This window comes from Rhea pennata, chromosome 1, assembly GCF_028389875.1.
Source record: "Rhea pennata isolate bPtePen1 chromosome 1, bPtePen1.pri, whole genome shotgun sequence".
In the NCBI taxonomy this organism is placed as follows: domain Eukaryota; kingdom Metazoa; phylum Chordata; class Aves; order Rheiformes; family Rheidae; genus Rhea; species Rhea pennata.
The window spans coordinates 183,730,290-183,745,395 of NC_084663.1; the positions used below are offsets into that span (position 1 = coordinate 183,730,290).

The window sequence follows — 15,106 nt, forward strand, 5'->3', positions numbered from 1 at the left end:
CAGCTGAAACAGAAGCTATATTGTGGATAAGACATTTGTTGGGAGGATTTTTAGGTAAACAATTATTGTCATTTCTGTGTTAGAGGTCCGTAGTGGCTGTGCTTTCTTTGCTCATTGTCAAGCTCCTCAAATACACACCACTTACACACCACTAGACTCCATCGGAATGCAATTACTTCACTGAATTTTTGCAAATCTTTATTAGATCCATAAATCTCAGATAAGTAATATAAAAGATTATTTTAAGGTATTTTCCTTCACGGTTAATGCAATGCCTGCTTACATTGGATTTCTTAAGTAACAAAACTTTGAAGCATTTTGTAGCATGAAAATTAACTCTCTTGTCTTTAGTTGAAACGGGACTGTACAACGTTGTCATTTCTCATTCAGGCAAGGACAACTTTATTTTTCTACTCATATCCCTTAAAAAACAGATTTTCAAAGTGGTATCAGTTCATTCACAGTTCAATCAAGTACAGTTTAATAAAGGCATAACAGTAACATTTAAACAAAAAACATTTAAACTAAAAACAGGAGTTGTGGTGCAGTGATCAAGAATCTGAGTTTCCTAATCTGCAGACCAAGGTGCATCTATTCTACCCTTCACTCATTCAGAGGAGCTGAGTTGGAGGAAAGAGGCAATTGTATTTCTGTACACAGCTTTCGATATAGTAGTTCACTGCCAGTTTGAAGAAAGCATGAAAGTACTGAAGTGAGAGCACAAAGAGTGCTTCAAAAGGAATTCAACACAAAAAGACTTACTTTGCCTACAACCAGCGAACTCTGTGGGGAGAAGAGGCCAATACTAAAGGCATCTTAACCCTGGAGAAAAACCCTAGGCAGACATCATCACTGCTTGGCAAACTGCTGAAACAGACTATTAAGCTTGGTTTTATCTTTCACTCCACGTCTTCAAATAGAAAGTAGATGCATTTTTGGAAAAATGTCCTGCTGGTCAGTATGTGCACTGAGGAGGGGAGGAGGGGGAGATTTAAAAAACAAAACAAAACCCCCAAATTCTCCTGTGTTCATTCTTCCTTTTCTTCATTACGGGGGGGGGGGGGGGGGAATTAACATAGATGTCAGCGATGCACAATGCAGAAAGAACCAAATGAAACGTAATATTCCCTGCTATACAGAAAGCCAGGTTAAATGAACTAATGATCTCGTCTTACCTAACCTTTAAGAATACAAAACTTCTTCATGAAAAGAAAAAACAGTGGATGAGCAGTGACATTAAACAGAGTAATTTCAGAAATTTTTACATTTAAGATTTCATATTTTTTAGTTATGCCAAGAACAATTTATTTCTATACCAGAAAGACTATGTACTTTTACGGAGAACTTGGAATACATTTGAGAAATCTGTTGCTCCATAAAGAAATATTTTGCACCCTCAGTAAGTTCTCAGATACCAGACTGGGAGGAGTGGCTGATACACCAGGTGGTTGCACTGACATTCAGAGGGACCTCAACAGGCTGGAGAAGACTAACCTCAAGCAGGAGGCCGACCTGTTGGAGAGCAGCTTTGCAGAGAAGGTTCCAAGTAGAGAAGTGAGTCAGCAATGTGCCCTGTGGCAAGGAAGGCCAATGGCATTCCAGGCCACATGGAGAAGAGCATTGCCAGCAGGTTGAGGGAGGTGATCCTACCTCTCTGCTCATCATTGGTAAGGCCACACCTGGAGTACTGGATCCAGTACTGAGCTCCCCAGTATAACAGACATGGGTTTACTGGAGCAAGACAGCAAAGGACCACAAGGATGATTAAGGGATGGAGCATCTCTTACATGAGGAGAGGCTAAGAGAGCTGTTTGGCCTGGAGCCTTAGTGAGAGCTCTGGGGAGGATCTTATCCATGTTTATAAATATCTGATAGGAGGGTGTAAAGAGGGTGGGACCAGATTCTTCTCAGGGGTGCTCAGTGACAGGATGAGAGGCAACGGGTACAAATTGAAACACAAGAAATTCCACTTTAATGCAAGAAAACACTTCACTGTGAGTGACTGAACATTGCAACACATTGCCTAAAGAGACTGTAGAGTCTCCATCGCTGGAGATATTCAAAACTTGACTGGATATGATCTTGAGTAACCTGCTCTAGCTGACCTTACTTGAGCCAGGGGGATGGACCAGGTGATCTCCAGAAGTCCGTCTAACCCCAGCTATCATGTAATTCTGTTATTTGGCAACTTGGGGTATAGCCTAATAGTCCTAATAGCTTACAGATGACAAAAGCATGACATAGGAAAGATGGAAATTCTCATTATTGGCATAGGAAGGGGTGGAGGGTTAAGACACCACCTTCCCCAGAATCGCTCACTGATATGTGAAAAGCTAACCCAGTTTCAGTACTAGAAACTATGATTGCAAGAGTGGAAATAAATCAAGTTTCTCAGCAAGACCGCATGCTGCCTTTGAACATATTTAGACATCCTACTACACCACACCAAGTAATACATTTATAGGATTCCTTTTGCAAGAAAGGAGCTCAGATTTCTGAATCTAACCAAAGATGGACATTGTCAAGTCAGTCATACATGTTAATACATTGAGCGCCATCTCTGTGGAAACCCAGCAATGCATCTTCAATTGCCAGACTATCAAAGAGCTGTCTGCATAGTACTTTTCACAATATTTATCCTAAAGTCGTAACAATGCACAGCATAATGCAAGTTATATGGCTTGAAAAGAGGGAAGTCAGAGAGATGACAGCTCAATTAACATCTTAGACAGGCAAGTGTCATCTCCAGAAGCAAATAAGCGTAATAAAATGTTCTATAGGTGTTCTACATGCAGACAGTGCACTATCTCACTCGCACAAAAATTCAAGGGCTATCAGAGATGCCAGTAAAACATGTTCCCCTAAAATAATTGGTATTAAGGAAAGAAGAGCAAGAGCTGAAGAACCAGAATGAATCTGCATACATTAGCAACCTGATATCCTTCACAAATCGTTAGACAGAGGGAGATCTTGAATTTAGACAAACCAAGAGGATGGCACCCTCTTCTTGCTGAGCTCTTATCAGCATGGGGAAGCCTCAGGCTCCCTCTGAAGCAGTGGACTGAAGAGAATAATTGAGAAGTATAGTTTAAATTGGAATATTCTTATGAGGGTATTTTGTAACCCTGCTTCCCATTACACGCTTGGGAACAACACCTTTTGCTTTGCTAATAACAACGTCTGCTATGTTTAATAGCACTAGGCAATACTCTTAATAGAGGAATTCAGCCATCTACCTATACTGTTAGAACAATCACTGGCATAGTTTTGACCTACTCCAAATAGCACTTTAACATATGCACAAATAACTCTTGGCTGTTGTCCAGTAATTAATATTAGCCATGAATAAATCTCATTTTGGATGCAACTGCCCTATTTTAGGAAGTAAAAAAGTTTGCTAGCAATGGATGCAGGCAGTTTTAGTCCTGCTGAACTCAAAGGTAACTTAGCCACTAACACTGTTTAATTTATGAACATAGATGCAGCAATAGTTGATCAAAGTACAGGGTGAATTTTGGGGCTGAAGATATTCAACACTTGACTGGATATGATCCTAAGCAACCTGTTCTAGCTGACCCTACTTAAGCCTGGGAATGGACCAGATGATCTCCAGAAGCCCCTCCAATCCCAACTATTATGTGATTCTGTGATCTTGGAGCTGAAATTGTCAACAGCTTTCATTGAATCTGTTGCCAGGATCATTGAGTAGGTGGGGGAGTAACCTCATGATAAGCAGGGACAGTGCCTGATTGCAGAAGTCAGTCCATGTTGCAGATATACAGAGAGGTTTTCTGTGGGTTCTTAGATATATGGCTCTTTGTTTTGCATCTGTTCTCTAAGCTGAGTCCTTTCTTGCATTTCTAAAAAATTTTTACTTAAAAATATATATACTTCAAGTCCAGTGAGTATGTGTAAAATGCAGAAACATGAATGTCTGTTTTGTGTTCCACTGAGAATGATGTAATTTAGGGATTTACAGTTGGCATCCTGCTACAGTTGTCACTCACAAGCAACCTCTAGACCACGGAATCTACAAGCATTTCATATTTGGGGGAAAAACGCATGTCATGCTTATGTCAGCCAAGGTTTCTATGGCTTAGATAGGGTTTAAGAGGGTCCCCAGCCTTGAAAACTAAGAAGTTAGAAGTGCCACTGCTGACTCCCGCAGGTTATTGTGGAAGATCTGAAGACCTACACTGACCTCACTGCAGACTTAAGGTCTAAAGTCCTATGCAGAATAAAAGCTTTGACTGCTTGTATCATTTGGGCCTTAACACCCATCTAATTTACTATCGAAAATACATGTCTAAAAGGTGAAGAGAAGACCCCAGTCCCCAAAAGGATTTCATCCTAAGGACATGAATACAGGATGTGGACCCAGTTCTTAGAGTCTTCCTCCACCCAAGATTTGTGCTATGAAGCTTAAGCTTTTTATTTGATATAGTTCTTACTCCTCCTCCAAATGAAAATATAAATCAAAGATTTTTTCCTACATACAAATAAAGTTCTTGACTTTTTTGAATCTGTTTTTGCAGACTAACATTAAAAGTGCATATATTAAAAAGACTGCTTGTAATCTTCATTACTGCTTCCCAATGAAACTGGTGGCAGTTAATGCTTTTGCTGTAATTGATGGATATTGAAATGTCAGAGTAAAGAAAAATATATTGGCTTTAATACTAGTACTTTAAAAAAGTATATTACTTTTGAATATATCAAATCTATTTATTTCTCTTGACAATTTTTAACAGAATCTTCAACATTACAATGCTACTTTAACCAAATGTTCACAAGCAAGCTAAGAGCCATCCAAACAAAGCAATACAAAATAAACAAGCCCAGTCCAGGTGAATCATCACAGTCATTTCACACAGGAAAGAATGTGACTAAGTGGACAAAAGCAGCATCTAGTGATGAATGACAGGGTTCATTCTTAGTGAGCTATGCAAAAGTAATAGTCCACCATTTTCATCAAGTTCATCTAAAGTAGTAAAATCCATGCATGCATAGTGTTAGTTTCATAGATCTGCACAGAAGTTTTGTGATGACTTTTAAAAAAGTAATGAGACTTCCCTTCTCCAATAAAAAAGTTCATTTCAGACATCTTTTCACAGCATTAACAAGTTATTTGTACACTTCTTCCCAACTCAACATATTTAACTGGCCAAGCATAACATCTTCCTCTGCTTTTGCAGAAATTGAGATGCATTGTTTAACACCAAAGTCTACCAGCAAGAAAAGCTGCCCTTCATTTCAGTAATGTCCACAGAGGCTGTGTTCTTACCACAGCCCTAAAATTAGGCTGGATTAGCCCAGGCCCTGATAGTCAGTAGACTTAATGGAAGTTAATTTTGTGTTTTATTTCTTGTTCTTGTTCCCTCCTCATCCAGAGCTCTATCTTGCCCATTACCACATGCAATCTAGTCATTCTCTTTTTATGACTCAGCCAGCTTGGCTTGTCATTCTAAGGCTCTTCCTCCTCTATCACACAACTCAACACAGGCCATTAAAATGAAATGTTAAAAAAGAATAAAATTTCAGAAGTCTACACAAAGGTAGATGGGATGACTCTTGATCTATGCAGATTTTGTGTATATTCTATGTTGGGAGATGGAGAAAAAGACTCCAGATGGAGCTGTAGTTGGGATTTTCACATGTGAAAATCATTTGCTGAAGTGAGAACGAAATTGGAGGGTATTACTAAGACTTACAGGAAAAAAATCCAAAGGCACCTATTTTTTAAAGTTAACCCATTAAGAAAGGTAAAGTAATCTCAGCGAAGATTCCAAAAGTCTTTTTGATCGTGTACTGTCCATACATGCCTCCTCCCACATTTATTCCTTTGTAGCTGTGATAAACTTCTGTAAAAGAAGTTTAAAAGGTTGCAAGGAACTGCCATGTTTCTCATGGCTGGGCCATGACAAGGGGCAAAGTAGTAAAACCACTGACATCCCTTGGCAACAGATATGCCCTCTGCTTCTACTCAGGTGCTCACTTTTTTCTCTACCTCAATTCTAATGGATGCTTGCAGGACAGGTCCACTTTTAGATAAAAAGAGAAGTGAGCCATATACAAAGTTGTCAGCATGAACTAATGTACATTTTTTTCATTGGAAGAGTCATCTTTTCCTGGAAGCTATTAAGTGAAAGAGCCTAATACTTAACCCATTAGATTCCTGTATGATTCAACAACTTCCTCCCAATGGCCTTTACTAGGAAGAAAATTACTGTTTTGGGTATTCATCTCACTTACCTTCTCGCTTACCTCTCTCTTAAAGGAGTTCAACTCCTTTAAGTAGACACATAGTAAGCTAAAGCACAGCATTCACAGACTTCACTGGGAGCCAGGCACAGGCATGCAAGAAAGATTGGACAAATCTAATATTAATTATCAAAACTGTGCTACCTTTGGCTGGCAGCACATTCCTGTCTGCAAGTCCTTGAACATGAGTTCTTATTCTTGTGGAAAAGAACAAAGGCTTGAAGAAAATATAAAAATAGGTTAAAAGAACACAGCAACTTTCTCAGCAGACTTATTTTCTTCACTTCCCACCCACACCTGAAACTAATTTTTCCTGTCAACCCACTTGCTTTTTTTTTTGTTTTCCTGACTGGATGAAATAATACTGCTAGACTATTCTTTCCTCCCACCAACTCATCCAATATTCTAGGAAGTTATTTTAGACATTAAGTTTCATTTATTTTCTGAAGTAATAAGCATAAATCCAGTTTTAAGAAAAATGCAGTTTTGCATAGGTCTATTGCATACATCTTCTATTCTGTGCTCCATCTGCATGTGCAATCTGCTTCTGTATTTTCAGCCAGCTTGCATGGGCAGATTAATGTGTACAATTAGAAAGCAACCTCACAGGCGTTCAATAAACTGCCTTCATTATTACACTCAAGAGAGTCCCTTTGGATGTCTGTAAAAGCCTAGTTTTCTGCCTGTTAGCTAAATAATTGACAACGCTTAAAATAATCAGGAACAAAATGAAGACCATCGCAGTGAAAGGAAGCTAACAAAAGATTCTCAAGGCTGCAACCTTTTTGTGTGGTTCCTGCAAGCCCTCTTTCACTCTCTTTGGCAACCTATATTAAAAGTCTGGTCAGGTTTACATTTGCACTTCTGTGGGGAAAATTTGCTACCAGCCTGCTGTTTGAACCACACATCATAGAGGACTGAAAACTGGCAAGGACACTAGAATTTATCCTGTAAAAAAACAGATAAATAAATAAAAATTCTGTTTTGATTCAAGTTTTATTTTCTTGCATTTTATGACTTTTGAAAAGACTGCTTTGGCAGGCAAGCATATATCAGCTTGGTTGGGTGAGACTCCTGCATTGTATTTGGAATATTCACTTAGTGGCACTCTAACGAGTTCTGTTTCAAGCTCCAAATTCCGAGCAAAATATACTGAGTGCACACATGGACCAGAGTGCAATAGTGCCAAAAATATTTACAGGAATGTAACCTTCACAAAAGCAAAGACACAAAAATGTAGCAAAAGGAGGAATTAAGTGATAAAACAAACATTATGTAATACCTGTCCCCTCGCCAAAACCCCCAACCCTATGTGCTAGACTACTTTCCCTATTACACAAACAGGTGGGCCTATTCTATAAGCACGTAGATGGCTATTAGAAACAAAGTCGACTGCATTCAACACTACAGTTCCTGGGAAGTCAAATTCAAATTAAATAAAAGCACTTTATCAGAGAGCTGAGCTAAAACCTTGTAATAAGATACCTGACAGTTCAGGTTCAGATTCATGCAGTTTGCACAGCAAGTCACAGAGAAAGGCAATTTATAATGTGGCCATCCCTCATTACAGTTTCAATGATGATTTCTGTGTCCTAAATAAAGGTGAACTTCCAGGAGGGTCTTGGGCAAGTCACTTAATCTCTTCTTTATTCCTGCTCAAAAAGATGGATGCTCACTCTTTTCATCAGAAGAATTAGCAGTTGGAAATTTAGGACTACAAAAGTATCTTTTAACTCAGTCTGATAGACCTCTACACAGTCTCTAGTGCAGGGTATTAACAAATATAAAATGCATCCAAGACATAATTACTCAGAAGAAAGGACTGTTTCACATACAACAGTTTCCAGTAGACAAGTGTGCATGTATGTCTCATCTTCCTCATCCAATGTCTGTACAGTCAGGACCACAGAATGCTGCCACCAACAAATCCTCCAAGTGCTTCTCCTCTGTAGCAACCATAGCAATCCTGCAGTGCAGCAACTCCTCCAGCACAAAGTCTGCTTCTATGAGCTATTCAGGCTTTTTATACAGAGCTACCTTAGGACATAACTAGTGGGTTTTGTCCATTTAGATGCCTAACAGAGCCTAAGTCCACCCAAGTCAGCAGAGCTGCTGACCCCAAGAGAGAGACTTGGAGTCTTTTCCACACCTCCGCATGCAAGTCAAGACCTCATTTCCACAGAACATCAAGAGTTAAGCAACTCTCATAGTAGATACTGTCCACTTTTAAGAGACATTTGTACATAAAGGAGCTAACAAGCTCTGAAGAGTTAGGAAATAACTGTATTAACTAAAAATAAATAGCATTTTATCAGAGAGCTGAGCTAAAACCTTAGGTGAAGTTAGGAGATAACTGCACCTAGGGAGAAATAACCCTACGCAACAGTACAAGCTGGGTGGGTGGCCTTCTAGAGAGCAGCTCTGCAGAGAAGGACTTGGGAGTGCTGGTGGATGACAAGTTGACCATGAGCCACCAATGTGCCCTTGTGGCCAAGAAAGCCAATGGTCTCCTGGGGTGCATTAGGAAGAGTGTTGGCAGGAGGTTGAGGGAGGTGATCCTGACCCTCTACTCAGCCCTAGGGAGGCCTTATCTCGAGTACTGTGTCCAGTTCTGGGCTCCCCAGTACAAGAGAGACATGGAGCTACTGGAGAGAGTCCAGCGGAGGGCTAAAAAGATGGTCAGAGGGCTGGAGCACTTGCCCTATGAGGAACAGCTGCGAGAGCTGGGCCTCTTCAGCCTGGGGAAGAGAAGACTGAGGGGGGATCTTATCAATGTGTATAAGTACCTGAAGGGAGGGTGTCAAGGGGACAGGGACAAACTCTTTTCAGCTGTCCCGTGTGACAGGACAAGAGGCAATGGGCAGAAATTGAAGCACGGGAAGTTCCGCCTGAGCGTGAGGGGGAATTTCTTCCCTGTGAGAGTGACGGAGCACTGGACCAGGTTGCCCAGAGAGGTTGTGGAGTCTCCTTCTCTGGAGATCTTCAAGGCCCGCCTGGATGCAGCCCTGTCTGCCATGCTCTAGGTGACCCTGCTGAGCAGGGAGGTTGGCCTAGATGATCTCCAGAGGTCCCTTCTGACCTTACTGATCCTATGATTCTATGACTACCTGGAAAATGGACAAGGTTGCAGTCAATTTTTCCTTCTATCAATTGTTCACTTAATATTTCACAGAAATCCCCCTTCAGAGGGTGTAAAGTTCCTGTTTTTAACAGTGATAGGATTTATTCAGAACCGAGGAACTTCTGTGCACTGCTGTGCTTTATCAGTATAGGATGTTAATGACCCAAGAGTCTTAGATGATTTTCCATATCAAATAGAAGAGGAATTTCATACAAGAGAAGGCTCTGATTGGGCTCTACCCTGTGCAGGAAGATAGAGCTGAAGGAAGTGATCAATTTTAAAAGGTTTCCCTGCTAATGAGACCACTGGTAGGCACTGATCTCTTAAAGAAAAGAGTGACGTTGCAGAGAGGACAGACTAAAAGGAAGGCTTATCTTTTGAAATGATTTTGCAGACGGATGTAGCACATGACTTTCCCTTCCCCTTCTCCCAATAAGCAGGGAAGGGTAAAATATGCTAATAGAGACAGGGATTAAAGGGGCAAAACCTCACATTTATTCTTTTCACCTCTAGACATGACTCTGCAATGATGGGAGTGACAAGTCACTCATTACGCAGTATGCAAACAGCACTGTGTTAAACACCAAGCACTCCTCAGTGGACATGTCTGTAATAATGAGTAGTACATCGTCAGAGTTATTTTACAAGACCTGAGATGTCACACAACATCTTCCCATAACTGCTGGATGTTGTGTTCCACCTCAACAACATCCAAAGGTAAATTCATTACTGCCCAAAACACTCCTCCTCAGTCCACTGGAAGATTTCTTCAGAGCTGAGAAGGCACTAGTGTTACACTGTACAGTATTAGAGGTTTTTGGATGACCAGATTTGTATTTGCTATATATAGGTTTTCAACTCACTTTCTCCAGGTACAATACCCATTAGACCCTCCTAGTATGTTTAGTACATTGAGTACATAAAATAAGTCATTGGACAGTTATATATAATCGTTGCTGTAACACAACTTGACAGTTCAAAACTTCACATTAAGCTTCATTACATTTGGTTTCCTAAGATGAACCAAACTGAACAAGGCTCTCCTAAATCAGCAGACAGAATAAGCACCCAACCAGTTTCCTCCTCAGTGCCAAGCCAGCCTGAGCTCCTACACCACTTGGGGCTGCTCACAAGAGGGTGTTATAGGCCCCCTTTTGACTGGGCCATACCTACTCTTAACAGGAAAAAAAATGCCAAATGGCAGAATTCACTTCACTGTAAGGAAAGACAGACAAGGAAGGCAGGGGAAGGGAGGAGCTATGCCTTCATTCGTACTAAATCAACTGAATAAGCTGTTAAGTCAGATTAAATGGAAAGATAAGAACCTTGAGAATCCCCTCAGGAAAAAAGCAAGCCACGTAACTGAGGACACAATACTAAAAATATTTGATGAGGCTGTCATCAAGTTAAGTTCAGAGAGCACAAGTCACAGAATCACTAGGACTGTCAGGGATCACTGGAGATCATTTAGTCCACCCTACTGCTCAAGCAGGGTCAGCTACAGCAAGCTGCCCAGAACTGTGACTAGTTGAGACCTGAATATTTCCAAGGATAGAGATTCCACAGTTTCTCTAGGCAATCTGTTCCAAATGTTCAACCACCCTCACAGCAAAAAAAGTTCTTTTTGTTGTTTTTTTGTTTTAATCTTCAGACAGAATTTCCTGTGTTTCAATCTGCATCCATTGCCAAATGAAATGAAGATGCCTAGTCTATCAGAAATAGAGATTTAAAGCTATACTAAGTCCTCAGAAGTCCTGAGGAATCAAGGAAGGTGGGGGCATAAAATCCACATTGAATGAGACAAGAGGACAAAAATACTAATATCCATGAGACAGACTTTGGCAATATGTTTAAGGGAAGACCTAAAGCCAAAAAAGAAAAACAGAACAGTAGGAAAAAAAGGTGGGAGGATGAAAGAGGCTGAGTGAGAAAACACTGCCTATACACTAGGAAAAAAAAAAGTCTGAGCAGGAAATGAAGGATCTGGAACTACTAGCATAGGACACAGTTGGCTCTTAAAAGTCAGAAGGATACAGCAATCAATCATACTGGGAACACAGGTGAGCTATTTCAAGAATTAAAGCGAGAAAAGGTAAAGGTAACAGTATTGTGTGTTAATCATATGATACAATTGGTTTGGATCAGTTAAAAAATAAATACTTAAATACTTCAGGGTAGAGTCAATTGGTAAGGCAGGAACTTCACTGCCAATGGAATCAATTATCTCAGGAGTTTATTCATATCTAATTCCCAAGAATACTTCTTTATTCCCAGATTTAGGTCTTCCCAGTAGGCTAAATTCCCACATCTAAATTGTAGAACCGTGCTAAATATAGACCATCTCATTATTTTCATGTGGGTTAGATTTCTATACCAGTCACTAAAATAAACAGGTGGAGATATAATTTAGATCCTGTTTTGATAATTAATCTTGTATTGAATGATCACATATTAATTCATTTAGACAAAGAAAGCACAAAGTCAGTCTCTGACTCACAGTTTGTATTTCAAAGCGTATCTTTTGAGAATTTAAAAGAAATCTACTGGTCAAATGAGCTCACAGAATGAACTATGATGGAGGCTGGTATTACTTCAAGTCAAAAAGTGGAAAAAAAAAAAAAAAAAAAAAAAAAAAAAAAAAAAAAAACAAACACCTCTGTTCCTTACCAAAAATAATTATTGAGGAGATGAGAAAAAGTAATAGTGGGTACCACACTCATTGGAAAGCATTTCAAATTTCAAACATTATTTACTAATGTTTTTACTTGATTTACATACTAGTTAAAAAGGAATGGAAGATGCATATTGATCAAACAGCAGTTTCTCAGATATCAATAAATTAAGCAAAAAGTGCTAGAAGTCTGGAAAGCATAGCTCAGCTAAAGCAGCAAAAAGCTCTTCAGTCTTACAAATGCATAGATGACAGGAGAAAAGTAGTACAGCTGCATGCAGAAAAGCTGGCTGAAAAACACCACCAAGTAGGCTCCTGAAGTGAACAGTTAGTTATCAGAAGAAAGAGAGTGTGCTGAAGAAGAAAAAGGTATTCAGCAGGCATCCTCTCTCGTTTTCCAGTCAGTGCCTCTCACAGAAGGAAAGCAGCAGCTCCTCTTTAAAAGGGGAAGGAAGAAAGTCATGTAACAGCGATTTTGGTCAGCTCCCATGCCTGCCTCAAAATTATTTTATTTAGTTTTAAACGATACAGGAAAGGAAGAGAGAGCAGCACTTTCTTTGAAAACCAGTTATTATTAAAGTGAAAATTACTGTGTGGACAGTTACTCTGTCCAGCAGAAACTGGATTCTTCTCATGTACTTTAGAAGAGACCGCTGAAGTTAATTGTCCAGTCTCTCTCTATGGTCAATAGAGGTAAACTTCTAGAGGATGATTCATGTTCTTTCTACTAGACATTATTTTAGGATGGCAGAAATTACTCCCTACGAGGGACTCTATATGCTCATAGAAAAGACACACTTGTTTGGGACTCAGCGTATAACGCTAAGCGAGTTGAATCCCTCCTAAAACATGAGGTCTTGCCTCTGATAATCTGATGGAGGAGAAAGAAGAGAAAAGAAAAAAAAGTCTCCTGGCTGTTACAGTTAGCTGGGGATGGTGAAGAGAAAACTATGTAGAGACAGCTAAAGCTTTGTTTTTGTTTTCAAATGTAAAAAGAGAAATATACAGAGATAAAATCTGCAAGTAATACGTAGAGAAGATTGTTCTTTAATAGTAACTGTGGTTTTAAATGACGTTGTTGCAACATGGCAACACATGACTATTTTTCCCCCAATTTAGCAGTGTGCCCACCAACATAATAACCACTGTATCCTCTTGCAAGACTTCCATTTTCAAAGAAATAAAACCCAAGCACTACCTCTATAAAAGAGCAGAGCACTCTAGATACAGTCTTTCCTCTTATAGTTCTTTACATTTTTTTATAAAAATATTGCGATCTTTAAGTTAGTTTTTGAGACCAAAAATACGAAGTTGGCCCATTCTTCCCTATCTAACCACACACACCCAGCTTCTCAAACAAAAGGAATTCCAAAAAGTTAAACATTTAAGAGGAAAACATTACTAAAGAAGGGAAAAACAGATTACCCTAGCCAGTAAAGCCTAATGGTGTGACAGATAATTCAGAATTACAGTTCAGTAGTTTGGAGCCAATGGACCAGATGCCCCTGCTGGAAGAATCCCCAAAGACACCAGTTTTTGTACAGATACAAATTGTAACTACAAGTTTCAGATAACAAGCAAACAAAGACTAGTAGTCAGATTCAAATTTTACTTACTAATATTGATCTTCAAAGTACATCTCTCCACTCTGCATTTCTTCTTGTCTTTTCTTAGCTTCAAGCCTCTCTGCCTACAGCATTAAAAACAGGAAAACATTCTTGAAATTTCTGATAATCAAGGAACAAATCATTTCAGTATTCTGGTTTTCAAAATAACAATAGCAGTATTTTGGTACAAAATGACTCAATCTCAAATTAAAGAGTATTTAAGTATATGACCAGGAGTCAGATAACTTAGTAAATTTGTCAAGAGACCAATCTGAAACACAAAACCCTGCTGCTTTCCTGGCAGACACGCATACCCTCACAGAGGGCCTCATAAGGCTTCACTGTTCCCAAGCCGTAATATTAAGGCCATCTCTAGGATTAATTGACGCAGCTTAATGGGACCCATACATGAGTGATGATATGGGTTACTCTGAGATGTGGAAGCATTTGCAATTGTAATTGCTGCCCAAGCAGCAGCAATGTGTACAGGTCTGCGTGTAGATCCGTAGCCTTCAGAAGCTTTAGGTCCTGACTAGTGCGAAGATGAAGAAGATAGAATAGGAGATATATCTACACTTATCAAATCCTATTTCAGATACCAAGCCCAGTGCTAGAGTCAGCCAAAGTTTTGACACACACAACTCCTGTGGGTATCTGGATTACACAGAAATTACACAGAAGTAATGAGACCCTTCAACATAAAATTGTGCAAGGGTAGTTTAAGCACCTCCCCCCCCCCAAAAAAAAAAAAAAAAAAAAAACAAACAAAAAAACCCCCACCTTCATACAGAATTAAAATGTTAAAATAAAGCAGAAACTAGAGAACTTGCTGCAGCAACAATATTCAGCTCAACTTTAGTTTTCAGTCAAAAGGAAATAGCCAATTTTTTGCTTTTCCTCTAACACACAGGTTTTAGCTAGGTCTTGTGGAAACAGCAGTCAAGAGGCAGATCAGTGTATTACAAGCACAGACCAGAAGTGCCAAATCTTGTTTTAAGGCCTGCTATATTATGAGCACAGGCTCGCACACCACAGTTGGTGAGGGTAACAAGAGCTCCCATTCGAGGTTCAGAACGACTGGTCAAACAGGCACTGGCAACCAGGACGGTCACTCCTTTCATTCCCCACCCTCAAAATAATTAAAATAAAAAAGTTAGCTTAACTGAAGGCAGCAATTTTGGGGTAACCCAGCAACTAACCATTAAATAGAAGGGCCCTGGAAACTTCAGATAAATGTCTTGCAGAGGTGAGAAAGCAGCTGGAGGTGGGAATGGCCCATTGCAGAAGCCCTCATTCCTGCTGACCCGCTGGCTCTCATGCGCCGTGTGTGTTTAAGTGTAAGGGGGGAAAATTATGTTAAAAGTAGAGATGTAAATAAATCCCCCCCGGCCACACACATACCATTTTCTTCTTAGGCTGCAGTCAGAAACATTTTAGAAAAATTAT

General features: G+C 39.7%; 1 protein-coding gene across 5 annotated transcripts in view; it reads right to left on the reverse strand.

Annotated features, from left to right (window-relative positions):
* Nucleotides 1-15,106, reverse strand: part of EPSTI1 (epithelial stromal interaction 1) — a 53,664-nt gene that overhangs the window by 15,854 nt on the left and 22,704 nt on the right. For all 5 annotated transcript variants that reach the window (XR_009958481.1, XR_009958480.1, XR_009958478.1 and 2 more), the window contains exon 6: nt 13,670-13,743. Coding sequence is in view for 1 of the 5 variants with exons in the window: in XM_062576246.1 (XP_062432230.1) it covers nt 13,670-13,743 (74 nt within the window). In the remaining 4 variants the exon portion in view is untranslated. The remainder of the gene's footprint in view (nt 1-13,669; nt 13,744-15,106) is intronic.